Below are 27,635 nucleotides of genomic sequence, written 5' to 3'. Positions count from 1 at the left end.
AGTATATCTCAGCAGGCTGTTGTAGAAGCATTACAGCGGGGACTGCAATGTCTAATAACCAAGTCAGTTTATAGTCCAGTATATATCAGGTTGTTGTGGAAGTATTACAGCAGGGACTGCAATATCTAATAACCATGTCAGTTTATAGTCCAGTATATATCAGGTTGTTGTAGAAGCATTACAGCAGAAACTGCAATATCTAATAACCAAGTCAGTTTATAGTCCAGTATATATCAGGTTGTTGTAGAAGTATTACAGCAGGGACTTCAATATGTAATAACCATGTCAGTTTATAGTCCAGTATATATCAGGTTATTGTAGAAGTATTACAGCAGGGACTGCAATATCTAATAACCATGTCAGTTTATAGTCCAGTATATATCAGGTTGTTGTAGAAGCATTAAAGCAGAAACTGCAATATCTAATAACCATGTCAGTTTATAGTCCAGTATATATCAGGTTGTTGTAGAAGTATTACAGCAGGGACTTCAATGTCTAATAACCATGTCAGTTTATAGTCCAGTATATATCAGGTTGTTGTAGAAGTATTAAAGCATGGACTGCAATATCTAATAACCAAGTCAGTTTATAGTCCAGTATATATCATGTTGTTGTAGAAGTATTACAGCAGGGACTTCAATATCTAATAACCATGTCAGTGTATAGTCCAGTATATATTGGGTTGTTGTAGAAGTATTACAGCAGGGACTTCAATGTCTAATAACCAAGTCAGTCTATAGTCCAGTATATATCAGGTTGTTGTAGAAATATTACAGCACGGACTGCAATATCTAATAACCATGTCAGTTTATAGTCCAGTATATATCAGGTTGTTGTAGAAGTATTACAGCAGGGACTTCAATATCTAATAACCACGTCAGTTTATTGTCCAGTATATCTCAGTAGACTGTTGTAGAAGCATTACAGCAGGAACTTCAATATGTAATAACCATGTCAGTTTATAGTCCAGTATATATCAGGTTGTTGTAGAAGTATCACAGCAGGGACTGCAATATCTAATAACCATGTCAGTTTATAGTCCAGTATATATCAGCAGACTGTTGTAGAAGCATTACAGCAGGGACTAATAACCAAGTCAGGTTATAGTCCAGTATATCTCAGCAGACTGTTGTAGAAACATTACAGCAGGGACTGCAATATCTAATAACCAAGTCAGTTAATAGTCCAGTATATATTACGTTGTTGTAGAAGTATTACAGCAGGGACTGCAATATCTAGTAACCATGTCAGTTTATCTCAACAGACTGTTGTAGAAGCATTACAGCAGGAAATGCAAGTATGTCAGCTGCCGAAGTTCATGATAGTAGGTCTATTATCCTAAAATGCACTCAAAAGATCACTAGCATGTTTACAGTAAATTGTTCTCAGAAACTTAGAATTAGTGCCAATGCTGCTGCTGTTGTCACTACAAAAGTGATGCCTACATCTTGCTACCTGCAAATCCCTGATGGACAATACAAGTCAGATTATACTGAACAGTTCATGTTATTCTCACTGGAAAATGGGAATACAGTTGTGCCTTGATGTTGAAACCTAAATCGTGAAATTTTGTTATATATCCAAACCAACACCAACTCAGCAGCAGGTGGATATTTCAAGTATATACAGTATATTGCTTATAATTTAGGTCCAACTAAAAACTGCACAGACCAAGATCTGCCATTGCATAAAATGCCAGCAGATCTGGGTTTGTGCAGTTTGTTAGGAGTAATCAGTGGCAAAAACAACACAGACCCTGATCTGCAGGTGCATTATGTGATGGCATATCAGGAACTTTGTTATTTGCAATCTGACTTGACTTACAAGCAAGTATATATTGTACAAATATACAATTACCATATATCCTTATTTCTAAACCATACTCATGTGCCCTAATGGATCTACTGTGTAATACTTTTAACCTTAATGGCAATTTTTACTTCATTTCCATGGGATTTTAAAAAAATATATGCATACAATAAATAAGGAAATTCTTTATTAGCTTCAGGTAGACTTCAAGTTTTATCTCATACTGTTGGAAATTTTAGATTCTACACTCAAGGAGTCTTCCTAGTGATCAGGGATATATCAAAGAGAAGCCTCAATACCTGTACATTGTTGTTCATTATCTCTTGCCAGAATACAAATCGCACACCATTGGATCGCTTTCTGCCTAAACTCTTGATATCCGTAGTTAACCTGGAACAGACATGAAACTGAATGTAACTGATTCTATCCAATAATATGCATGTTTTAAAAAGATGAAGTTACCATTGTTGCTGCTGTCTATGAAATAATGCATCACAAATAATACTTGCATTTTTGATAGGTATAATATGTTGCTTTTCATACCATTTAAGCTTGGTTTTCTTACTGTATATGTAAATTTAAAAGTGGACCGCTCCAGTGGCCTAGTGGTTAGAGTGTCTGCCTCGGATGTGTGAGGTCGTGGGTTTGATCCCTGGCCGAGTCATACCAAAAACTTACAAAAATGGTACTAACAGCTGCCTCGCTTGGTGCTCCGCATTAAGAGGTTAGTGTTAGGATTGGTTGGCCTGGTGTCAGGATAATGTGACTGGGTGGGACATCATGCTACATGTCTGCGACATGATGCCCCAGTGCTAGGCATCACTATAAACTGCCACAATGCAGACATCATAGTGATATAACTGAAATGTTTTTAAAGCTATATTAAAAATCCAAATCACTCACACACAAACTCATTTAAAAGTGTAATCCAACTGCAAATAATACAGACCCTGATCTGCTGTGGCATAATGCACTTGTAGTTTTAAAAATGTCCTTGCTGATCAAGTGTGTACTGGTATAACAAGGAAGTAACAAACAGCTCAACAATTTAAAAAAAACAATATACTGACTTAATTACATAATAATTTCTTTCTTGAAGCACTTGCATGCCTCTCCTTTTATACCTCAGCATAATGGCCAGTACGTGCTAATTACAAAAAAAGTGCTAAAAAATAACAATTCAGATTTTCACAAAAAAAGTCTAGGAGATAAAATCTTTCAAAAAAATGGAAACATGAAGTATGTCAAGATTAAAGATAAATGCAAAGATGTTACAATCTACATAAAATAAAATATAACGGTAAACAATATACAATCTTTAAAAACATAGGGTCAATAGTTTTTAAAATATATAGATCATATTCTCTCAAAAATTACAAAATTCCAGTCACAATAAAAGGCTTTATTTAAAATGAATGTTAGCATACCAGGATATAGTGACAATTGTTCCTACTTTTTTTTGGGAGATGAACCCTTCTCTGTACTCAATCATTCAGGGTAAAAATACAATAAGTGAAATAAATATTAAGGATATTAATAATGATACTTTGTTTCCTATAAATCTAACCATTAGTAATGCTTTAATCTCATGGAAAATTTTAATGATTATTTTTGTTAAAGACTTCTCAAATGGCATTTTCAAAGCTGAGCTAGCAAGGGAGGTAAATCTTACCAGCTTAGTCATCATAGTTACTGTGGTTAAACACAACAGCAAAAACTTCTTTTTCTTAGTACACAATATCATCTTTTAAAAATATTTTTTCTTCTTCACTTTATGTTGATTCTTAGAGGAAAAGAGGTTATGTGACTGGGCAGATAGTAATAAAGCTGAAATTCAACATCATTTTCAATGTCCAATTTTTTTCTGGCAATGATACAAACTACTTAATAGATGGTAACTATAGCCATCAAATAATACATATTTATAGTTAAACTTCCATACACCATAACACCTCTTGGACTCAAAAAGTTTGGCCTATTTATTACAGTGGCAAATATACTGTTATGACTCTATAGTCATAAATAAGATAGCAGAAGAAAGCAAAACCAACAAGTTTTGTAAAACTTAACAAATAATTTAGTTATCAAAGTTATAAAATAAAAATTTAACAGAAGCTTAAAGTATTATAACTAAAATCCAAAATAATCCTAAAAAGTGTTCTACACAAGTCCTGAAAAAATCAAATGTTCCAAAATGAATTTTACATCTCTGAATGTACTGGTCTGTCGAGAGTCCTGATGTATCACAATGGCATTGTCCAAAAAAAGCTCATCTGAATAATTCACAATAGTCACAGACAAATATTTGAGTCCAATGAGCACTTTGTAATTCCAATGAATAATCCTAACAAATGTCTCCTCTCAAATTACCTAAACTCAACATTAAATACATCTGCAGATTGACACAAGAACACATGAAATAAGTACCTAAAATAAGAATGAAATCAATTGTTCAGTTCTATCATTATATACAAGCATACAGCGCTAAGGCACATTTTTCTCCTACTATGACATTTTGCAAATTACCCACATCATAAAAGAACCCACCTGACTTTCCCATCCAATGGGAAAAACAATATTATTATTAGTTGTTTGTAAACACCTATTTATAGATTCTATGCAACTTACAGGCACTCTTAACATCTTAAACAGAATCTATACAAAAATTATCTATGAAATCTTTAAAATCACTACATTTTACAGCCATGAACAAAAATTACACACAATACAGCTAGTCATGTTCCAAAAATATAGATATACATAACAATGCAAAGAGGTTTGATTTGTACTACAGCAGTCATATTAGGATCAATTAGGCAGTCAGTCTATAGACATTCAAGATTTATGGTGGGTGGGAGGTGATGACCGGAATTGCAATAGAACAAATACCGAATGGGATGGAAGATTTCTAATCTATAAATTATCAGAAAACTTGCATCAGTTGTGAATATTTTTTTTCTTCAGATTTTGTTTTTAATTGGGGAAAATTAAATATTTAAACTAGGATTTCATTATCTATTTCATTTTCAGATGAAATATTAATTTAATGGAGATTGTTAAAAAGTACATCATATTTTTAAAAAAAATTTATGTATGTAAGGAATATGTTTTTTAAAATGTAAGCTGAAATGCAATTTTTTTACAAAAAATTTCTGACCATATGTTTTTACCTTGTGACGTAATACTCCAGTACTTTACGAATATCATAGCTGTAGTAGTATGGATCGTTCTGCTTGACCTCAATGTTCTGCTTTCCCTGTAGTTGTGCCAACAACTGTAAAACCTCAGGGTTGGATGACCTGTTCATAACAAGGCAAACATGCAGTTAACATATTCTCATATAACACATTATAATACAGTTTAAATCGTATCCCTGTCTTTTTGCAATAAAGTAACTACTCAGTATTTTCCTATATTGAAGAGTTAAGAACATACTGAAGTCAAACTTCTAACAGATGTTAGCGTTATGATGTACAACTACTTTTGTTACAGAATATATCATACATGGAGTGCTTATGTGAGGAAAGGTAAAAACAAAATGTCCACATTTCGGATATTATTTTTTAAAATGTAAACATAAAGTACATACAGGTTATTTTGTTTTCCTATGTTAATACCAGATACATTTAATTGTATGGTACCAAAAAATGTGATATTTTAAGGAGTGGCAAAGCCATGAGTTAAAATATATAATTTTAGGTACCACAAGATGAAATACATCCAGTATTAACAAAGGAAAAGAAAATTTTCTTTTTATTACATACCAAACTTTTTATTACATACCAAACTTGCTCCAAAATTGAAGTCTGAATGATTAAACTCATTCCTATTGACACAACATGCTCACCCCACCCCCTTTTTCATAAATTAACCTCACTTTCATAGGCTGATCGTATAAATATATGTGACTTAAGAAAGCAGTAGGATTGGGTTGACCTAATTTGTTGTAGTAAATGACTTAAGAAAGCGGTAGGATTGGGTTGACCTAATTTGTTGTAGTAAATGACTTAAGAAAGCGGTAGGATTGGGTTGACCTAATTTGTTGTAGTAAATTATATTTTTGTCATTTTGTAAACTATGTGACCCTATCTGAAAACAATGCAAGTGTGATTCATCAATGTATCATGGTGGGTTTGTCCTCTGGTCAAATTTCTTTATCATAGATTAATTTCCATGTCTGAAATGTAAGGCAGTTTCTAATTATTTGTTCTGGCTGACAAAGTACTTGTTTTTGTTGCTGCAGTTACAACTTTTGCAGGTACATGCAATCAAGCATCGGACGGCATGATGGGAAATCTTATATTTTCACATGTAAAAATATCGGGGAAAAAATAAGAAAATAATTTGGCGAATAAGTCTCTATATTTCACACTTAAGTATATGATAAAAGATAAAGTATAAAATGTAAAGGTTTTCAAAATCTGTAATATACATGTATATATATATATATATATATATATATATATATATATATATATACACACACACACCAATAAAGTAATAGGTAACGCATAAATTTTATGAAATATATGGTTTATGAAGACTGTAAAATAAAACATCATGAAGCATCTACAAAGCTGAGTGTGCATTTTTACAGAAAATGTAATGGTAATAGTATGACCTTCTGATCAAAACTAGCTCTTTCACTGTAAATAATCCAACACTGAGCTAGTAGAATAAGGCCTATTATGATACAGTCATTATGTTGACAGGTAAGCATGCAGGTGACATCAATTCACCAGTTGTTCAAACATATAGTCTGTAACAAATGACTATCATGTTTAACACCAGATTTGTTTAAAGATATTTTCAACTTTCACCTGTGCAGGTGAGTGAAATTAAGATTCATAATATTTTGTTTAAAATCTTTTTTTTTTTAAAAGTCAATTTTATCAAAGATTAACAATAAATGACACTGGATTTTGTCTGATCAAATATCACAATTAAATATGGTTACTTTCTAAAATGGATGATGTAAGCCCAACACTGTGTAAATAAATCTCTCTCACCTGCCAGTGTCAATATACTTTGAGAGTAGCAAAAACTCATTTGTATCATTTCAACATTGGCTATATTGCAGTGTCATCAAATTTCTGCAAAATCATACCAACTGAGCATACCAAAGAGCTAACTGTGGTCATCCCTCAAAATAACTTTGGTCATTACTGCCATATAAATGTATATTGTTCTAACTGAGGTTATCTTACACCTGCTATTTCTCCCATCAGTGGCTGCCCAAAATGTCCTTGGCTACTAATCTTTTCAGAGGGTTACCAAATTTCATGAAATAACCTGTTTGGCTACTGCTTTGTTTTGTTTCCACTGCACCCCCATCCCCCCTTAAATACCATCATTTAGATTAGCACAACTCTCTACTGGAACATATGGAGTGGAAATCAAGTACTGGGATACCTTAATAGAATGGACATTATATTTAAGCCCCCCGCCCCCCAAAAAAACCCCACTACCGGTGTGATAGGTATAAGTTCTAGTAAAATTATATTATAATGGGTTCTAATAAGCAATGGGCAAAAATTAAATTAGTATCAACCAGTATATTGAGACTCATGAAAATACATGTGATATAAAGGACATGCATTACACTGCCATACCCTGTTGTGAGGGATGAATCAATTAAGAAAGTAACCTTACCAGCAGGTCATTGGAACCTCATCTCCTCCTAAATGAATGTACTGATCCTTAAAAACATGTAGAATCTCCTTAAACAGGTTTTTAAGGAATCTGAAAGTCTCATTCTTGCTTGGATCCATGGGGCCTAAATAGCCTTCCACAGCATGGTTACCTTGGTAGCACTGAGTCAAAAGATCAGGTCGACTTAATCCCCAAGAATAGCTGTGTCCTGAAACGACAATTGGAAAATGTAACATTTTTATAAAAACTAGAATTCTACAGAATGGTATGCAATAACAACAACACCATCACTAAACCTGCAGATTAAAAATGTAGTTGCCTATTATATTTTTATCTTTACTGAGACCAAACGAGCATTATTTGTCTCACATTGCAAGTTTCATCATGCAACATCATTTCCACAAACTAGAATAGCATTTATTCTTGGATGCTCTGTCAGATTTGTTGAATTTCTATTCAGTGGTATTTAGAAAGGTTCATGCAAAGGTGTTTATTTTTAGTAGCAATGGCTATATCTCCTGAAATTGCATCATTTGTACAATTTGCAAGCCCATTATGGCTGGATGTTTTTCCTACAATTATTCTGTTAGCAGTTTCTTGTGAAACCTTTCAAAGTTTTTTTTCTTTTTTAGTAACAGTGACCTTACTTGAGTAGCAGTGACCTTACTTGTTACATCATTCGTACCAGTCTGAAAGGCATCAATTTCTATTTTAGTAACAATGACCTTACTTGTTACATCATTTGTACCAGTCTGAAAGGCCTTAATTTCTATTTTAGTAGCAGTAACCTTACTTGTTACATCATTTGTACCAATCTGAAAGGCCTTAATTTTTATTTTAGAAAAAGTGACCGTACTTGTACCAATCTGAAAAGCCTAATGTCAGAATGATTTCGGACCAGTTTGGACAAATTCTATTTTTGAAGAAAAAAACAGGTTTAAAGTTTTGTCTATTTTTAGCAATGATAGCAACATCTAATGGTAGATCAGCTTCATTTTTAAAACTGAAAGTCCCTCATGTCAGGATTCTTCCTTTAAAACTGAAAGTCCCTCATGTCTGGATTCTTCCTTTAAAACTGAAAGTCCCTCATGTCTGGATTCTTCCTTAAAACTGAAAGTCCCTCATGTCTGGATTCTTCCTTTAAAACTGAAAGTCCCTCATGTCTGGATTCTTCCTTTAAAACTGAAAGTCCCTCATGTCTGGATTCTTCCTTTTAAACTGAAAGTCCCTCATGTCTGGATTCTTCCTTTAAAACTGAAAGTCCCTCATGTCAGGATTCTTCCTTTAAAATTTGATCAAATAATGTTCAGATCTTTTTGAGCCAATAAAAGGTTTTTCTTTCAGTAACATCAGCCATATTTGATGGCAGAACAGCATCGTTAGCATAATTTGAAAAGCATGTATGCCAGTATGCTTCACTTAAAATTTGGTCACATTTTGTCAAGATATTTTTGTTGCAATTTGTTTGAATGTCTTCTTTGTTTGTAATGGCAGCCATACATGATGCCACACCAACATCCAGTGAACAAATCTGAATGGCCTTGATGCCAGAATGCCGTCTGTAATATCACATTTAAACTGGTCAAGCAGTTCTGAAAAGTTACAGATAGTAACTGTGATCAAATGATGGATGACACTGACAGACAATGCAAAAGGTTCAAAATATACACAGATTTCAACAAGACTAGGTCACTAAATGGAATATACTCACCCAAATCTACCTGAATCTTCAATTCAAATGAAAATCATCAGAAAAAAATCATATTAATTCTACTTCTGTTCTGTCATTTTTATGACAGTAACAAGGTACAAACAAAAGGCCCAAGTGGCCTGAGATCACACATCTAGTTGCCATCCACCCACTAGTCCAATGCAGAAGTACAGTAACAAGGTACAAACAAAAGGCCCAAGTGGCCCGAGATCACAAATCTAGTTGCCATCCACCCACTAGTCCAATGCAGGAATAGTTGGCCTTGTTATCTGGGTTAGTAGGATGATTGATGTTCAGATTTTCTTCAAATTCTATTAACTAGTTTATGAAGAAAATTATTTAAAGAATATGCTAGTCTTTAGTATCTACATTGACAAACAATCACGGATCTATATTATTTGTTCAAACTTGAAAGACATTCCTGTCAGATTGCTTTCTGTTAAATTTGGTCAAATTCTGCTCATAATTTCTTTAAAAGTTATGCAAAAGTTTGTCTCATTTTAGTAATGGTATGAAAACTGGATGGCAGACTGGCATTATTTTTACAAATTGAAATGGCAATCTTTACCCAAATTTTAAAGGACATTCATGCCATACATTTTTCTCTCTAACTGGGTCGAATTCTCTGTTCAGTAGTCTGTGGAAAGAAGTCATTTGATGGCTGATTTTCAATGACAGCCATACTAAATAGGGAATCTACATACTTTGTAACAGTCTGAAAGGCCTTCATGCCAAGATGAATCAAATTCCATAACAATTTTCTTAAACAGTTTGCAAATATAACTTTTTAAAAACATGTTTCTGTTCTTAGTATATGCAAGGGCAGCAATATTGGATGTCAGATCAAAGCAGTTTTACAAAACTGAAATGACTTCATACAAGAATGTATTTTATTAAATTTGGTCAACTTTTACTGGGCAGTTTTCATTGCAAAGCCTATGCATATGTTTGTAACAAAGTCTGTCATGCAACTACACATATATCAAAGACATACTATTAAATCAAACTGAAAGACCATCATGCTAGAATGCACTCTGAAAAATTCAGTTCAATTGTTCAGTTGGTTTCCTAAGAAAAAAATGTGAAAATAGTAAATGTTGACAGATACATGATGATACTAGTAAAATAGACAAAACATGTCAGATGCAGGATTATAGCTCTTATGGACAAAAAGCTAATACACAATAATACAGCCAGGATATAGGTCAGTCTCCTCTCTAAAACATTCAAAGTTGTCCATATGTTCAAGAATTTCCAAGGGAAAAACGAATGTCCTGCATTCATATAGAAGTAAACATGATAACTTCCATTCAAATGATCTAAACATTTAAACTATAATCATCGATAAATATTAGCTATGTATTATGTTGTTAACAAAATAAATGTCATTGGTCAGGTAGGCCATTAACTTGATTTTGGACAAAGGTCAATTATAAAATACAGACATTCATAACAAATAATTACTGAGAAAAGTCAACCAACAATATAATGAAATATACATAACAATAAGCCTTGGGTCTACCTGAGTACACACCCAGATTCAATGAATATAATAAAATCCAATGAGACAATATTTGCTGAGTCTAGGTGTGTACTCTGGTTGAGGAATTTTGTGAGTATGGGAATAGAGTATACTTTTCTTGACAAAATATTTACTAATTGGGACAATATTTTTAGGGGTGGATTGCAAAACTGTGGAATTGTGTATAATTTTGAAATTTTATTAACCCAGGGAGGGGCCTATTATTACCCACAAAGCACCTGTAAATAAATCACTGACTTGACTGTTATCCATTTGCTTTTTACAAGGTTACTATTTAATGGGAACACAACGTTTGAATCAAACAGTGTAAATCTGAAAACAAAATGAAGTCTTGAAATTCTTCATATCATAATAACTGCAACCATTTATACAAAACTGTTGGAAAGATAATCAAATTTTCAAGACAGGTTTAGAAATACACTAGTTACTTATTAATTAATGACCTTTAACACCTGTCTGTGAAGTGGCAATTAGTTTTCTCTGCTGGTAACAATAGGCATTGCTACCAAGATTAATACCATGGTTAATAGCCATCACAAAAGGCAGAGCCATTTATTTTAAGCCACAAGGGTCTAAATTGATTAAAAGGTAAGAGAATAGCTTTCACTGCCAATTAAGTTTCTATAAAATACAAGCATCATATCAGAGACATAAATACTTAACCAGAACATTACTCTCAAATGTCTTTAGGCATTAAGTATTCAGCTGTCTTGTATTTTTACCTCTTGTGTGAATCTTGTATTTTTACCTCTTGTGTGAATCTTGATTACTCAGTTTGGAAAAGTGCTTATATTGGTAAAATCTAATTATTTTTATTTATTTTTAAAAACAAAAGAAAAACAAGTAAAACTAAAGCATCTCTTTGCAACTTGGCTCAAGTGTTTCAAAGTAAATATTGAAAAATATGTATACATCCAAATAACCTGTCTCAAATATAAGAAGCACAAAAAGTATGTTTCTTAAACTTCTGAGAAAAAAACCCAGACATAAATGAGAGCTCAGGATAAGAATTTAATGAACAGTGTATTTTACTCCCATGACTTGAAATGAGATGCATTTTTAAACATTTTATGGGGTATTTTGTGAAAACTCCAAAACAAAAACTTACAATACTAGATTGATGTTAATCATGCCTTAGAGAATGTATGTAATTGCAATAATGGCCTAGGCTAATTAAGGGAGTGTTTGATCATATGGCTCTAGCTGAGTATACTCCAACATTCATCAATTAGTGTTTGATCATATGGCTCTAGCTGAGTATACTCCAACATTCATCAATTAGTGTTTGATCATATGGCTCTAGTTGAGTATACTCCAACATTCATCAATTAGTGTTTGATCATATGGCTCTAGCTGAGTATACTCCAACATTCATCAATTAGTGTTTGATCATATGGCTCTAGCTGAGTATACTCCAACATTCATCAATTAGTGTTTGATGATATGGCTCTAGCTGAGTATACTCCAACATTCATCAATTAGTGTTTGATCATATGGCTCTAGCTGAGTATACTCCAACATTCATCAATTAGTGTTTGATCATATGGCTCTAGCTGAGTATACTCCAACATTCATCAATTAGTGTTTGATGATATGGCTCTAGTTGAGTATACTCCAACATTCATCAATTAGTGTTTGATCATATGGCTCTAGCTGAGTATACTCCAACATTCATCAATTAGTGTTTGATCATATGGCTCTAGTTGAGTATACTCCAACATTCATCAATTAGTGTTTGATCATATGGCTGTAGCTGAGTATACTCCAACATTCATCAATTAGTGTTTGATCATATGGCTGTAGCTGAGTATACTCCAACATTCATCAATTAGTGTTTGATCATATGGCTCTAGTTGAGTATACTCCAACATTCATCAATTAGTGTTTGATGATATGGCTCTAGCTGAGTATACTCCAACATTCATCAATTAGTGTTTGATCATATGGCTGTAGCTGAGTATACTCCAACATTCATCAATTAGTGTTTGATCATATGGCTGTAGCTGAGTATACTCCAACATTCATCAATTAGTGTTTGATCATATGGCTCTAGCTGAGTATACTCCAACATTCATCAATTATAACTATTTCAAACACTGCATGAAACAACCAGATCTTTTTCCAACAGCATAGTTTATATAAATGGAATGTGCCATAATAAAACATTGACCGTGCATATGGCATTAGCAATATGCTGACAGCTTTGGACTAAACGCCTACAATTAAATCGATTTGCACAAGTTGAATGGATTTAGAAATTCTTCATGCAAGTTTTTAGTCAATTTGTTTGTGTAAAATACTAAAAAATCCTGCTCATCCAGAGCTCTGATAACCTTTAACAAGGGTTCTGCATTAAGAAAATAGCATATAGAAACAGCAATGATATGTGTACTTGAGTTTTTCCTCCCTGCCAGATCACTTATGTCATCCAAGCAACATGAGATAGCTGTGTTTCGAAGAACATAAATTTCAGTAATCTTATTAAAGAAAGAGACCTTTCTTGACTCCACAATGTATGTCTGTAACCTGTAGCCTTTACAACCTGTATACAGTCATGGTTAACACAGCCCTTTAATAATATCACCCCTGGGCAGTTTATATAGTCAATTGTTACAGAGGTAATAATAAGATAAGGCAGTCAGAGTTAAACAAACATGACTCCATCGATGACTTACCTGTAAGACTACAATGATTTTGTGTCTGGTATTTTTTAGCACTAGATTCCATAACCTGATACAGCTAAATTGTGTATGAAGTGGACCAACGCAACATGTTTTTGGTAAATCGAAAATGTGTGCTGAAGAAAGAAGTTATTACACTTCATTGCCTGTTTGATGGAGTCTGTCTTTGTGAAGTTCTGCATTATGTGGGTGCATTTTATACCTTTTACACACTACAAACATCAACCTTAGCCATTCTGGAGTAAGGTATACAGCATTTTTCAACAAACCAACATTTTCTTGCACATGGCAAGATACAGAAAAAGTCTTTCAATGCTCAGAAAAATTCAACAAGATCTTCAAGGGAAGAAAAACAACAGTGCTGTCCAGTTTTTAGTCAGTGCAAAGTTGAACAATAATGACACAATCATCACCTTCATACCCACCAATAAGAGCAGCCAAGACAGCAACTAAAGTTTAATACTGTGTTCCACAGTCCAATGGATTTTAAAGACAAAAACTTTGCGTATTTTTTTTCCATTAAAAGTCTGTGTGGTTGTGGTTACATGTGCGCATATTTGTGTGTGTGTGTTTGTTGATGATATATAAAAATGCTAAGTCTACCAGATATTTTTTGTTACAGCTATTTTTTGTTTGGAAATGTATTAATTGCTTTAAAGAAAACACACTTTGTTTTATTTTCAGGTTTGAATTTTCAATAATTTTCTTACGTTTTTAAAAGTAATTAACTTATTCTTGACTGTACAATGTGACCTATTTGGTTCAAGTGCACTGACCACTCTTGGGACCACAAAATAAACCTTTTTACTTTCAACGATGCCCCAAAACTCCAGAAGATTCACTGGTATGGATTTTCTACACAATTTTATGAATTTTTCTACACATGAGCTAAAAAATGAAAATGAGTCCACAAAACCATGGAAAAGTTAAACCCACATCTTATGTTTGCTTTGCTTCAAAGGTGAGACAAAAAGCACCTTACCTGGTGAATCAAATTCTGGCATTACTCGAATACCACGCAGTCTGGCAAACTCAGTTATCTCTGCTATATCTTCATGGGTATACACATAGGATGGATGGTAAGCACCCTGAAAATGAAAAACAAGTTGTATGCAGTAGTATTCTATTACCTATTTAAAACAGGAATTTAGACTGTTTACGGCAAACTAAGTCAAATTCAAATTTCTTAACTCTGTCAAAGAAACATGATACGGAAATACTAAACCTAAGGTTGACAAGGAATGTGCTGATATTATGCTATGATGTATGATGATGAAATCTTTCCAGCGCTGATGTTTTTGATCTGAACCTTCTGCTCCAGAAATTTTGACAGATTTTTTGATGACAATTAATTGCCGAAACAATGATTAAACTCATTTCAAATGCCAGATATATTTTCAAGGTGGGTTCAACTTTAAACTGCACAGACCCAGATATGCCATCATACAAAACTATGGCAGTCCTGGGTCTATGCAGTTTGTTAGAATAAGTCAGTAAAAAGCATGACAATAGATCCCGATCTGTCAGCACATTATACAACAGCTCATGAGGGTCAATCTTGTTTGCAGCTGGATTCAAACTTATAGGTGAGTACATACAGTATACTTTTTTACTTTGTATATGCTTTGGGGGATAGCCTTTCAAAACATCTGATGGAAAAATGAGTGATAAAGTTTGTTCATGCCAAAAAATTCCATTTTAACAGAAAATATAGTAAAGCTGCTAATCTGAGACAAAATTAGAAAATGCTGACTACATGTATACAGCAAAAGATCAAACTCTGCAATCACACCTAAAATCTATGTCATGCTATCACAGATTCAGACAAAAAAAACCTTTATTATTCAATAAAATCACTGATGCATACCACAATTATCAAGGCAATGAAAGCAAAAGGCAAAGGCAATTTAATAGTTTGGTTTCTTTCCTGTGGTAATGTTCTTATTCAATTCTTAACAGCAATGAATATTTATATTAATCTATTCAACATGGTGTAGGTTTTATGCATGGTCATGAAATTTATTTCTTATTTTTGCTAAGCGGTCAAATTTTCTAACTCTTTTTCATCTGATCAGTACTTTACAACATGGACTATTAAAATGGGGCCTTTATAAAAAAAAAATTTCATTCACAATTTTCTGGAAGATTTCAAATAATGCTATTACCAAAAGAAACAAAGAAAAACATAATCTGTACAGCGTTTATGTAGTCAGGAAATACCGTTCAACTGCGCTTATTTGTCCCAAGTTTTCTTTTGCAGATTTTTCTTGAGCATTGTTTCTCAATAAATATAAAAATAAAAAAATCTTGAAAAAAGTTATATATATTCACCTTATACATGATACAAAAAATATTGAGTAGCAATTAAAGGAACATGCATTGTGACAGAAGAAGAGCAAAAATGTAATAAATGCTTCTGGATGTCTGAATTTACATGCAGCTATATATAGTATGTTTTGTCTGGAATTAGTTGGATTTTGTTTGTAGGATTTTAGAGGTTCTAATGGGCACCTGCTGTAATAGGGTAAGTGGCCACCTAGCCAGATTATCACTGTTCTATGTTTTCACTCATTTCCCTTAAAGAGGGGCCCCAAATGGCTGAGTGGTCTAAAGTACTCACTGTTACAGATCACTGCCGTCTCATCTCTGTCAGTGTGGGTTTGAGTCTCAGGCTCGGCAAATGTGGGTACATGAGAAAGCTTGCCAGTAGCTTCTTGTGGGTCAGTGGTTCTTTCTGGGGTTTTCCTGGCTTCTTCCTCCAGCATTTTACTGGCCACCATGTATAGCCTATCTTGTGCTGTAAAATGGTGTTAAACCCTACAACAACAAAAATCCCTTGAAGAGCCAATACTGTTCTATCCCATTAATGGCTGAAAAAGCAAAGACGTACTGAATCTGGATACTATAACCGCTAATATCCTATGATAGGTCCACTTCTAAATTTCCAAAAAATGAGCAAGTTGGGTCTGGGTCTCATCATAGAAGAAAATTCAAGATATTTTTAATTTCATGTTAAACAAAATCTATACCCTTGGAATATTTTGCAAAGTAACTTTGTGTAAACCTTCCTTGTTCCTAGATGTCTCAAAAATGCACATTTTTTTAATCAAGAGATTCATTTGCCACCAAATGTTATAAAAAGTCTCCTGAAATTAGTCTTGCATATTTATTCCTCTGACAATTAATTATTTTCATGCAAGTCACCATGCTAACAGAACCAAGGGGCTGTCTACAGAATTATATTTTCAACTGTAATGTATTTATCTGGATATAATACAATCAAAGACCCTTGTATAGCATAGGCCTCAATTTACTGTCATTTAATGTCCTGCCTGTTGAGGTTCTATGATCTTCACTTAAATTCTCAAGTATTCTTAAGTATCAGCGCTTGTAATATTTGGATCATTTAACTTTCTAAATCTATATTTCTACAATACTAAGGGACCAATTATTCCAAACTCACAAGAAAAACATATACATTAATGTCTTTCTTCTTGTGATAGTCTTAGCTGAAATACCATGCATTTCAAAGATTCTACATGTTATCTTTCTTTTATATTACAAACATAATTTTAAAATCTTTATTTTATCATGCTATGCTTTATTCCAATTTGTGCAATTCACATATGAACCATAGTCACTATTGTGTTGATGTGCTACATACATACATACATACATACATAGCTGAACATTTTTCTTCAAGTAAAGATCATTATGTACAGAGCATGGAGAAAAAAGTAACCTGTCACTAATTGCCCATACAAAAACTGCTGAATGAGTAATTAAAAATTCAATGTTGTTGAGCTAAAAATATTGAGATTACATCAGTTTTCAGCAATAGACTGGAGGTGTGGCTGATGAGGCAGGTCATTATAAACAACTAAAGATTTCCCAAGGTCTCTATACTTGTCATTGATTTTATCATTTTCTATCACAGGTCTGTAATAGCCATTAGAGTCCCTTGAAGGGACTGAAAGATGCTCTAATGTCGAAATGAATTTTCAGAAATAAACATAAGACCATTTCTTCTTTTTAACTGCTAAGCGTTAAAACCATCTATGATATTCTTGAGCAATAAAATTATCAAAGTAGCTAATGTGGCTGTCATATTGGATGTAAGATCAGCCCCATCTTTATTTGGGACAAACAACTGGAAATTTGTTTTGGGTGTGAAAACTCCATGTCAATGCAACCATCCATTCAGGAAAATTTGTGTCAATATTTTCAATATGTTCATTATGGCAGCCATAATGGAATTGTCTGCAGGGCACCTTTTTCATTTAGGAGGAACTTAATATCATAAAAAGTCTTTTGACTGGTTGTGTAGTTTTAAAGCCATTTTCAGCACATGTTAGTTACAAATGGTGGCCAGTTTAACTGGTGGAGGAAAAACCTGGGAATAATCATCAAACCACAGGGAGCTACTGGCAAAATTTCTCACATACCCGTGTCACCTGAGCCTAGCCTCAAACTCCTGAAGACAGAGCAAACCTGCCAACTCTGACAAGTAAGATTGACCAGTTTTCATTTAGGTGTGACAAAATATCAATTACTGCTATTATAAAGCTGGAAAACGTAATTAAAAGTTTGACGCATCAACAATAAACATTATGTTAAACTGAAAAGTTTGTAAAGCATGTGATGACTTTCTTTACCACTAGTACAATTGCACAAACTCTAGTTCCAAACCCTATGCAGTTCAATGGCTTGTTGCTATCTCTCAACCTGACATAATTCTTGGAAATTCTTTTCCATTTCACATAACGATGGCAATCATATCTACCGCCACGAGATATTCACAAATTGGCACATGATGTCCAATTAAAGTAATTGTGTCCTTTCAAACTTTTATTCACAAGAATCTGAATAATCCTTTTTATTCTTCTGATTTGATTATTAACACTTTTCTAGAAGCTTTTTTTCCCTTTCGTCTTAAACATTCGTCGCTCTCTTGACACCATTTTTAAATAATTCTATAATCAACGGTTTGATCATGCAGACACTTCGCATGAACAAATAGGTGTAGTTTAAAGTGTCTGTGGTGCTGCTGTAAAGTTAGTCTGGTTCCCTGACTAATTTCACTAATTCTAAGATGAAACATTTATCCAAATAAAACACAGATGAATCAATTATCCAGATTTTTCGGCAATGATTATTTTTCCATAATTGTTGCAAGTATGTCATAAGTCTGTATTTTAAGGGTAATTGTCGTAAGACTTATGGCAAAATCGTAAGAGTTGGCAGGTCTGACAGAGGTGAGATGTCACTGATTTGCAAAGGTGAGTGCCTATAACCACTCAGTCACCTAGGGCCCAAACATGCTGAGAATATTTAAGGTAGGAAACATTATTAGGTCTTTAAGTTTGTTCTTGCAGTCGAAATAAGTGAGTTTTGAGAGCTCTCTTGAATGTGATCACTGTGTCTTTGTGTCTAAGTTCAGTGGGCAATTCATTCCACGTTGCTGGGCCCTGGTATGCGAAAGAACGCTGTCCATATGACTTTGCTAACAGCCATCTGATGAAGAACCCCTGCTGATATGACCATCCATTCAGGATGAGTAATGATAATACAATTTCCAAGATGACCAGTTTGGTGGCCATACTGGATGTCTAAGTGAAACCATTTTCATTTCAGACCAACAAGACAGAAGAAATATTCTAGTGAAAATCCTCTATCACTATGATTTTCCATTCAAGAGAAGTAAGCAACTGCCATGGTCACAATATTGGACAGCAGATCATCTCAGTTTTCATTTATTACCAACAAGACATAAGAACTCTTTTAGTGAAAACCCAATGCTGAAATGAGAACTCTTTTAGTGAAAACCCAATGCTGAAATGACCATTCATTCAAGAGCTATATTGAATATCTGAGCAGCAGTATTTTCATTAAGGTCCAAATAGACCTCATTAGAAGTCTTCTGGAGAGGAAAACCCCATGTTGATATAACTTTCCACTCAAGAGGAGCAGTAATAACAAATAGAAGTCTTCTGGAGAGGAAAACCCAATGTTGATATAACTTTCCACTCAAGAGGAGCAGTAATAACAAAAAGAAGTCTTCTGGAGAGGAAAACCCCATTTTGATATAACTTTCCACTCAAGAGGAGCAGTAATAACAAATAGAAGTCTTCTGGAGAGGAAAACCCCATGCTGATATAACTTTCCACTCAAGAGGAGCAGTAATAACAAAAGATTTCTGGTCTATGACCAGCTGAGCTAAAAATTGTATACCAATATTTCTTTTTCATATCTGACAAGAGACAGAAGTCTAGATCTCTCCCTGAATGCAGTATTTTGATACATCAATGATGTCATAATATAATGATCATATCATTAAACATCTATGCAGTAAGCACTGAATTTACAAAACCAAGCTAATTTAATCAGATTTGGTTCAGTCTTTTATGGCACATAGAAACAAGTGGTCAGTTTAGTACTGAGGTAATTGGAATAAAGTCGTTTTCAAAAAGACACCATGGTAGCCAAATATTCCAATGGTTGTGAAGCTGACATGCTAACAAATGAGCAACAACAGTTCCAGACTTAAGCAAAAGCACAGATCCTGATCTTGAAGTACAGTAAGCTATGGCAGAAGTACTGTACACTGTAGGAATGCATCATGCACAGATCAGTATGGTACATAACAAACTCAGCACATTTAAAAGTACTACTGCCTATCTACGTATGATTATTATAGAATTGGCAACATTAGGTAAAATAGGTTGTTAAAGTATCGTACACATGCAGCTTATTTGTGACTGTGCTAGAGAAATACAAAAGGCTGTCCTGTGCCAAAATAAAATGCAGTGTGCATTGAAATGTTAGTTGATGTGATAATCAATTCCAACGTGAAATAATTACAAAAACTTGTAAAACAAGGTAGATTTTTGAACACCCCAGACACTACAATCTGCAAATAAGGGAATCTGCTACATAAGAAGCTGAGTTTATATGGTTTAAACAGTATTGGTGAATAAGTCAGCATCATGTAGATTGATTTCAATCTATCTTGTAGTAGGCCAATAAAGTCATGCAAATTTCGATGTTTAAGGCAGACAATAGCACAGTTTCAGTTCCTTGCATAAAACTGTTGCATAATAGTATCATATCTTGGGTTGACTGTGCAACTGTTCATGTTTATTGCAGCAAAGAACATTTATCAATGTGTGCAATTATTCTAACATTTCTAGAGAGATGCAGTCTTATTAGATACCAGCATTATCTAGCCTTAAACCATATCTGCCTGACCATAGCATAATGATGCCTACAGGCAGGCAGCATGGACAGTATTTTTATAGCTGTGACTGGTACTGAATCATGCAATATAACACTGACTGCTGATTTTCCCATTTAACTATCATTTCCCTCTCAATCCTTGCTTATTTGAAACTCTGATACAACACTTTTCAAACTGATGGCTGGCTAAGTATGGATCATTTTGCATTACAACACCTGGACAGTTAAACATCATCTATCATATGTATTCATGTTGGATAGGGAATTCCAACCAGTGTGGGATAAGGAATTCCCACCAGAGGGGGATAAGGAATTTCCACCAGAGGGGATAAGGAAATCCCACCAGAGAGGGATGGGGAACTCCAACCAGTGTGGGATAAGGAATTCCCACAAGTGTGGGATAAGGAATTCCAACCAGTGTGGGATAAGGAATTCCCACCAGAGGGGGATCAAAGTCCCTGGATAGTGCCAATATGCAATAAAGTATTACATTTCTCCTCTAGCCCATTTTTTGCACAAAAAAATTCAAATTATTTTTTTAAAATGGTTATCAGGGGATTTAGTTCACCACTGCATCTCCTCAAACACTGGTTGGAGAATTTTATTTGCATGGTTCCCACGCTTTTCTAAAGATAAATTTCCAGGTCATTTCCAGGGTTTATCCAGGATGAAATTAATTTTTTAAAGGTTCACATATGACCATTACTGAATAGAATTAAAGAACATTTCTGATTATGAAACATGCATTTTCTAAATCTAAAGAAGGTTCTCTTTCAAGACTCTCCAAAACATCTAAGCCAGAAAAGATGATCAAGTACAAAACCACAAAATGTATCACACAAAACAAGTTTGATTATATTCCTTTAAATTGGCATGTAAAGTCATTTCAATGTACAAAATAAAAATTCTAACTTTATATTGCTGACCTGCATTATGTTGCTAAGTGGGAACAACATTATGAACATACATTAGTTTTGTTTCCTTTCAAACCTTTGATTCTAAAGAATTCTATAGCAATATATATATATATATATATATATATATATATATATATATATATATATATATATATATATATATGCATCTTATAGAAAGAAAACATTTCCTATTACAGTATAAAAAACAATAAATGCAAATAATTAGAATTTTGTCTTGCAACAAAGAGAGTTTAACCCTGAATTTATCTGTGCCAATAAAATCCCAAGCAAGATTTATTTAACACCCTAATCTCCTTAAGAAGATCTGGTTACAAATCCATCATTTAAAAAACATTTTCAACAGAATTGATTTAAATGTTGACAAAAGACCTTCAAAATTATATACTGTTGTATAAACAAGGACCGAATTTTCTGTAAAATCAACTTGTCTTCTTGTAATTCGTTAAACCAGTCCCCAAACCTGTATTGATACAGGGGGTTGAATACTTTTTTAATATATAATACAAGGGATGACAAGGGATGACAATATCTCATTTCAGCTCTGAGATTCAACAATTTGGACAACAAATTTGGATTAAAATGTACAGCAGTTGGTTTCTAATCTGGGTTTCCTCCGAATATTCTCACCTCATTTTTCATATTTGGGACATTTAGGTTGGGGTGTGAGGTCGTTGCAATTGCATATAGAAAATTTGGAATTTTCCACCGTGGTGCGGTAGTGACATAAGGTTGTCACTTACCAGCAGGCCTAGAAAATTTAAACTTATGTAATATCAACTTATACCTGCATGAAATTGATACAAAAATGATTTATTTTCTCGTTATGTCTTTATTCCGCTGACAGACTAGACCAAACTACAGCATTGATGAAACCTGACCTGGTTCTCACCATTTGCTTTACTAGTCACTTCACAAATCTCAAACGACAACATTGGAAGTCCATCAGTCATGTCATATAAATAACAAACTCAATTTTAATGTTGTTGTAGAGAAATTCAATTATGTTTTGTAAAATCCAGCAATCTGGCCAGTCTGATTTATCAAGCAGAGAGATGTCAACTGGTAGTCCGTGATGCAACAAAACTCCATAAGTTGTTCTCGAAATATATAAATATGAAAAACTTTGTGTTCTTTCTTTTCAGTATTTTGATTACAATCAGTATACGACTTTCATTTAATATATTTTTAAGTTTTTCTCTACAACATCTGAAAATGTGGGTTGAAGATTTTATGTACTCATGCGACTAGCAATGCAAATTGCGAGTACCAGGTTACATTTCATCAACTCCGATTTTAATACAATTTCTGAGACAATAAGTAATTTTCATATCCATTTCATGCATGTATCACTCGATCTAACAGCGTTTAAAGTTTGCCAGGTGTCATGGAATAGTATAAACTTGTTTATTTATTAAATGCATGTACTCCTTTTTCGTGATTTATGTATATTGTGTTGTATTTTGAAATAGTGAGTTCAGTTCATCCTATGCCGCACGTGCAAAGTGCTTTCGATGGGAAGAACTGAATGCCTTCAGTGCACAGATGATATCTGTGTATAAATACCTCGCCGTAGGTAAAGCTCTTTACATTACGGATAGTCATGTCAGTCAATGGTCTACTATAAGGACTTACATATCTTCAGCTGTAGAGGTATGTAAGTTTATTAATTTATTGTGTATAAGATATAACTATTGTACTACTACGTTGTATGTTTGCTATGTAGCTTTGGTTTATGCAGTAAAATGCATGTATTTCTATTCTTGTTTGCGACTTAGCAAGGGATTTATATTAGTAATATAAGGCTATGTATTTAAGAAATGTTTAGTACAGCAGGATTCTTATCGAGCAGGGTTAGGTTTACTTCTGAACCTGTTGTTGTGTAATTATTGTACCGGTAATGTAATCTGTATAACTTACCATGTATAATGTCATTATGTTTTTATGCCTGTGTCATGTATAGTACATGGTATTAGCTATATTTTCAGCTGTTTGGAGTGTTCCGAGTGTCCAGAACGTGTAGAGCTGTCTGGAGTGTCCAGAGTATCTAGGGTGTCTAGAGTGCTCAAAGAAATCAGTGATTGTGGTCGATGTGGTGCAAGCTGTAAAGCCAACCACAGGAATTAAACGTAGCAGCTGTGAAGATGAACTGTAGCAGCCGTGAAGCTGAAATAAAGTGTGCTGATTACGAAGTGTATCTCCTTACATATAATCATTTAGCTGTTGGCTAATTTTGGGGTTCGTAAAACCCATTATATCTTTCGGGACTATCAAGATAAGTTGTATATCTGTCCCTTTTTATCACCATAATTTCACTACCTGAGTGAATTCATTTTACTACACGAGTAAAATTCTACATTGTTTACTGGCTGAGTAAACTGTATCAATCTTTTCATTGTCAAATTGTCGTGAGTCATTCACCCCTTGTCTTTGTATTTTATAAAGCAATTTATTTGTATATTTCATTATTAAGTCTGTGCATTCTTATGTTAATTAAATCCAATATTTGGATTATATATACACGCACATATTCATAATTAACTGCTCATTCAAATCATTCATTATTAAACACTGTATTTATATCATCGCCAAAAGTGTTCTGCTGTGAATCCAGAAATCCCACCTGGTTATATTGTTACACTAGGCCATCCGGTAAGCGGCTATGCTTTGCCAACATGATGTTTGTCTCTTGTAATGCTAGAGTGGTTTTCATAGCTTCCACGTCAGGAAAGAAACGGATATCAAGCTGACTTTGAAAATTAAAGTCTACTAGACAAATCTAATCCACTGAGCATTTGGATTGATGCAGCATGTATGTTTATTGCAAGCACCCAAATTATACATACTGCACCCTCTGAATAGTCTGGTTAGAACTAGATAAATTTAACTCACGATCAGTTTAGTTATGACTTAGTTACGTGATTGTTTTGTGCGTCAAGTGGTGACGGAACATTCCCCGGGTTTTCCCCGACTTTCATCAATATTTGCAAAATTCCAGGACTTTTCACGGTTGGGAACAATTTTATAATTTCTCCTGACTTTGTCCCGGTAGCATGGGAACCCTGTATTTAAACAGTGTAAGCTAGACAAGTGGTTAGTGTAGATATAAAACTAAAATTTTTAACTTTGGTCCATTTTTGAGACAATTCAATAAAAATTCCTCCCAGAAAGAAAATCTGAGAGTTAAGCTTGTTATTGCTGCTGCTCCTGAACTGCTTGAAGAATGTTATTATATCAGAACTTCAGCAAAGAGCAAGGATTCTGCCATTGCCCTATGTGTCAGTTTATCTGTCCATCAGGCTATCCATCTTTGACAAAGCGTGGCATCACCCCTCCTCACGTACCTCAACGAGAATTGTGATGAAACTTTTTAGGATAGATATCAGTTGGTACAAATGTCTTAGTTTTTGCCTATGGTACGTATCTCTGGATATTTCTTGAAAAATAATTAATAAAGGGTTATTCTGAGATTTGAGCTCATTTTTATGCCTCCTTCCAAACTGATTGCATGACTTTGCTGAAATGCTTTGTAGTTGGTCTAGATGTGCAGTGAGGTTTTATTTTTTCCTCTGACCCTTTTTTGGGGGTGGAACATTTGAAAAACTGCCAAACAAAACAGGGTATTTTGGTAATTCAATGTCATCACTTCTTCCACAGAGCTTGAAAAGAGTTTTGCTGGTTATATATGTAGTTGGTATAGAAATGCAATATTTTACTTTTCTCCTCCAGCCAATTTTTGAGAAAAAGTCTTGCTAGATTGTCCAAAAAGGGTTATTTGAGAATTCAGCTTTTTTTTAATTCAGTACGAATACACAACCCTACCTATTATATTATGTTGGAAACATTCTGATCCATCAATGCTCCAAAGATCTTGAGAGTGGCGGAATGAATGTCATTTGCTATACAAGACAAACATATTTATAAGATGGTTGAAATGCAAGAATATTCACATTAGTGACTGCATCTAGTATTAAATCTGTGGGCAATAATTTGTGTACCAAGTTCCTGTCCATGAATTATGAGCCCAAGGGTAGGATTTTCCTATCCCAAACCAATACACATTGAATCATTCCTCTTACATACCCAGACAAAAAAATGTGGGTTAAAAACAATGAAGTCCATGCGGTACAGTTAAAGCAATGAAAACATACCACTGAAAATATTTATATTTTTAGAAGGAGTATGCAAGATTAGGTTTACACTGAATAATTTATGGTTTACACTTAATAATTTAGAGTAAACTAAGATAGGTAGATAAAACACAGATAAGTTCTTAAATCAACTGAAAAAACCCTTGTAGATGTGATGTTATACATGTGATGATATCAAAGGTAAAGTTGCAATGCATCAGTCGATGCAAGGTATTTAAGTGACATGAGAGGTAGGATAAGGTTTTTTCACATAACATATATACTCAGTTACAGGTTTAAATGCACAGATCAAGATCTGTCATAAGGCAGTGGCAAATCTGGATTCATGCAGTTAGTTAGGAGTAGACAGTAGAATAAACAATACAGACCCTGAACTGCAGGTGCATTATGCTCTGGTGGAACGGGATCTTTGTTGTTTGCAGTTTGACTTGACTTACGAGTCAGTATAAGTTGTAGGCTTTGAAAATTTCTATCTAAACTGATATGAGATGAAAGATACATCCAAAAAGCCATGTGTAATATGTCTTTGCATATGTACATTAGTTCATTCACTGACCCTATGGATGACATTATGCTTATGATGTTATAAATATCTGCAATGTTTCCAGTATTTGTAAGACTAAAGAGAATTTTGTTCCAAAAGGTATAACCAGAAACTATTCTTTACAAGAGATTTTTTGTGTCGTAAACTTTGTTATGCTCTCTCCAATGAATCCAATTATTTTTAAAACGGTATGCCTGTAGCTACATCCATACTAATATAATAACAATCCAGCCATTTCACCACCACTCTTTTCTTTTTAGAAATGAGAGAAAATTATTCCATTATATCTTTCCATCTGGGGTTAGAAAATCTACCATTAGTCAAACATCATTCCTGCCTATAAATTATACACCAATGCATAATTATAACTGTAATGTTTTGATGGTGATTCTAGTTGCACATTACACAGATGTACCATTGAACAATATGAAATTCCTTCCAGACTATGGTCAACCCAGCCAACTAATGGAAGTGAACAAAGGATCCTAAAACAGGCCACAGCTTAATAAACTGTCATTTCTATAACAACCAGAAAACAGGCCACAGCTTAATAAACTGTCGTTTCTATAATAGCTAAAAAGCAGGCCACAGCTTACTAAACTGTCATTTCTGTAATAACTAGAAAACAGGCCACAGCTTAATAAACTGTTGTTTCCATAATAACTAGAAAACAGGCCACAGCTTAATAAACTGTCGTTTCTATAATAACTAGAAAACAGGCCACAGCTTAATAAACTGTCATTTCTATAATACTAGAAAACAGACCACAGCTTAATAAACTGTTGTTTCTATAATAACAAAAAACAGGTCACAGCTTAATAAACTGTCCTTTCTATAATAACTAGAAAACAGGCCACAGCTTAATAAACTGTCGTTTCTATAATAACTAGAAACAGGCCACTGCTTAATAAACTGTCGTTTCTAAAATAACTAGAAAACAAGCCACAGCTTAATAAACTGTCATTTCTATCTATAATAACTAGAAACTAAGCAGATCAAGATGACTGCTTATGGAGTATACAAGATATACATATATCCACCTCCCATTTTCCACCCATAAAGCAATACAGCATGTGTGTGAATAGTTACATAGTGTTTGTGTGTGTGTGTGAATGGGTGTGGTGGTGCATAGTTTTGCATACAAATGTGCTAACTTATCTGCATCATTAGCTATATATATATATATATATATATACGCCACTCTTCAATAACTCCTGAACCCACTTATATGGGCAGGCGCAGATCCCATTTTTCAGCTTGAAAATACAAAAAAATTAGCACCAATTTGTTGAAAATGAAGAAAATCATGATCAAAACTGGAAACCTTGAAATACTGCTTGTTTTATCATTGAAAACAATGGATAGTATTTGGT

At 33.9% G+C, this 27,635-nt stretch overlaps 1 protein-coding gene across 1 annotated transcript in view; it reads right to left on the bottom strand.

Moving 5' to 3' along the window:
- LOC149773781 (uncharacterized) overlaps window positions 1–27,635 on the bottom strand; it is a 215,533-nt gene that overhangs the window by 32,588 nt on the left and 155,310 nt on the right. The window contains exons 8-11 of the mRNA XM_089946020.1: window positions 14,379–14,484; window positions 7,462–7,669; window positions 4,980–5,108; window positions 2,109–2,199 (exon numbers count right to left, since the gene is read on the bottom strand). Of these exons, the coding sequence (XP_089802146.1) occupies window positions 2,109–2,199; window positions 4,980–5,108; window positions 7,462–7,669; window positions 14,379–14,484 (534 nt within the window). The remainder of the gene's footprint in view (window positions 1–2,108; window positions 2,200–4,979; window positions 5,109–7,461; window positions 7,670–14,378; window positions 14,485–27,635) is intronic.

Source organism: Sinohyriopsis cumingii, unplaced genomic scaffold (assembly GCF_028554795.1).
Source record: "Sinohyriopsis cumingii isolate HCF-2022 unplaced genomic scaffold, ASM2855479v2 utg000573l, whole genome shotgun sequence".
Taxonomy (NCBI): domain Eukaryota; kingdom Metazoa; phylum Mollusca; class Bivalvia; order Unionida; family Unionidae; genus Sinohyriopsis; species Sinohyriopsis cumingii.
The sequence above is the reverse complement of the archived record's forward strand: the minus strand, read 5'-3'. Positions and strand labels throughout refer to the sequence as shown.